At 47.0% G+C, this 1,876-nt stretch overlaps 1 protein-coding gene across 1 annotated transcript; it reads left to right on the top strand.

Moving 5' to 3' along the window:
- Positions 1-690: 690 nt before the first annotated feature.
- Positions 691-1,632, top strand: LOC307110055 (olfactory receptor 8U9-like; the record flags this gene model as incomplete). Its single annotated transcript, XM_079789098.1, has 1 exon — positions 691-1,632. One exon carries the CDS (start codon positions 691-693, stop codon positions 1,630-1,632), a length of 942 nt encoding a protein of 313 aa, XP_079645224.1.
- Between the last annotated feature and the right edge of the window lie 244 nt (positions 1,633-1,876).

Genomic DNA, 1,876 nt, shown 5'->3' with positions numbered 1-1,876 from the left:
ACTGCTCTAGTGAGGCACATTCCATTGTGATGATGTTAGTCTTGACTTCCTGTGTCCCTGGGCTCAGGGACTGAGCCTTTGTCCCCAAATATGGTCAAAATTGATCCTTTCATGAATTCCCTCTCTGGGACAGCATGCCCGACCACCCACACCCACTAACGATGCTAGTTCCCCATGGAAGAAGATTATAACTATAAAAAGTATATGATTATTAGAATGGGATGGGTTCTAATCCCACTTTTTTAATATACTAGCTCTCTTACCTTGGGCAGGTTGATAATCTCTCCAAATATAAATGGGTCAGGAAGTGAGTTAACACATAACTCATAATAGGGGTTTAGTTTATGACAGTGTCCCCTCCCCAGCTCCCCTAACACTGCCCATTCTGGGGGCATCAAAAGGGTGATAGCCAGAGGGAAAAGGATTGAGGATAGGTGGCGGTGGACAAAGGAGGGGAGGCAGTAATGGGGATGGAAAGAGACTTTTCTTGAGGTGAAAAGTGCAGTGTGCTGATGATGTTTCATTGAGTTGTACACTTAAAACCTGATTTTGTGAACCATGTCACCCCAATAAACTCAATTGAAAAAATAATAATATGGATAATAACAAAAAAGGGGATGGTGGGGCGGGAACTGACCTCAGGCCTGCTCTAAAGTACAAGCATGTCTTATTTGCTCTCTCTGCAGTGCCATGTGCACCTCAGTTGAGAACTGCACCCAGGTCACCTGGTTCCTCCTGCTGGGGCTCACAGAGCAGGAAGGGCTCAAGGGCATCCTCTTTGTACTCTTCTTGTTCATCTACTTAGTCACCCTCATGGGCAACCTGGGCATGATTATCCTGATCCACACAGAGCCACGGCTGCACACGCCCATGTACTTCTTCCTGAGCGTTCTCGCCTTCATGGACTCCTGTTTCTCCACAGTGGACACCCCCAAGCTGCTAGAGAACTTCCTCACCTCAGGTCAGTCCATCTCCTTTGTAGGCTGTGTGGCCCAGATGGCCCTCATGACTCTCCATGGTATTGCTGAGTGTCTGCTCCTGGCCATCATGGCCTACGATCGATTTGTTGCCATCTGCCACCCTCTCCTCTACCACACCATCATGTCACAACGTCTGTGTTTCCAGCTGGTGGCAGCCATCTATACAGCTTCTGTTGCCAATTCAGCTTTGCTAACTGGGTACATCTTCAAGCTGCCCTACTGTGGCCCCAACGTCATTAATCACTATTTCTGTGACATCCCCCCAGTGCTTCAACTTGCCTGTGCAGACACTGCAGAGGTTGAAATCATCATCTTCTCATCTTCTGCCCTGATTTTCTCTTTTACCATCACCATCATCCTGGTCTCCTATGCCTACGTCCTGGTGACTATCTGCAGAATGCATTCCCCAGAGGCTCAGAGCAAAGCACTCTCCACCTGTACCTCCCACCTCACCATTGTCTGTCTTTGGTATGGCACCATCATCTTCATGTATGCTCAGCCGAGCTCTCTCAATTCCATGGAACAGAACAAGTTCGTGTCTGTCTTCTACACTGTGGTCAACCCTATTCTGAACCCTCTGATCTACAGCCTGAGGAATAAAGATGTGAAGTCTGCTTTAAAGAGGAGATGCCTTGGCAAGCTGCCTTTTTAAACAAGCATGGAACATTCTATCCCAAGCCACAGCATGGTAGCCACAACATAGTGTATGCATAATATTAGCACATAGATAGAGTGAAATATGTGCCAGCACTTCTGTGAGGATTAGAAGAGTTAATGTAGTTGGGCCAGTGTATCTCAGTAGTTGAGCGTCGATCTATGAACCAGGAGGTCACAGTTCAATTCCCAGTCAGGAAGAGGTAAAGAGAGATAGAAATATCAACGATAAGAGAATCATT

The sequence above is a fragment of the Cnephaeus nilssonii genome (genome assembly GCF_951640355.1).
Source record: "Cnephaeus nilssonii genome assembly, chromosome: 13".
NCBI lineage: Eukaryota > Metazoa > Chordata > Mammalia > Chiroptera > Vespertilionidae > Cnephaeus > Cnephaeus nilssonii.
Note: the sequence above shows the minus strand (reverse complement) of the source record. Positions and strands in the feature narration are given on the sequence as shown.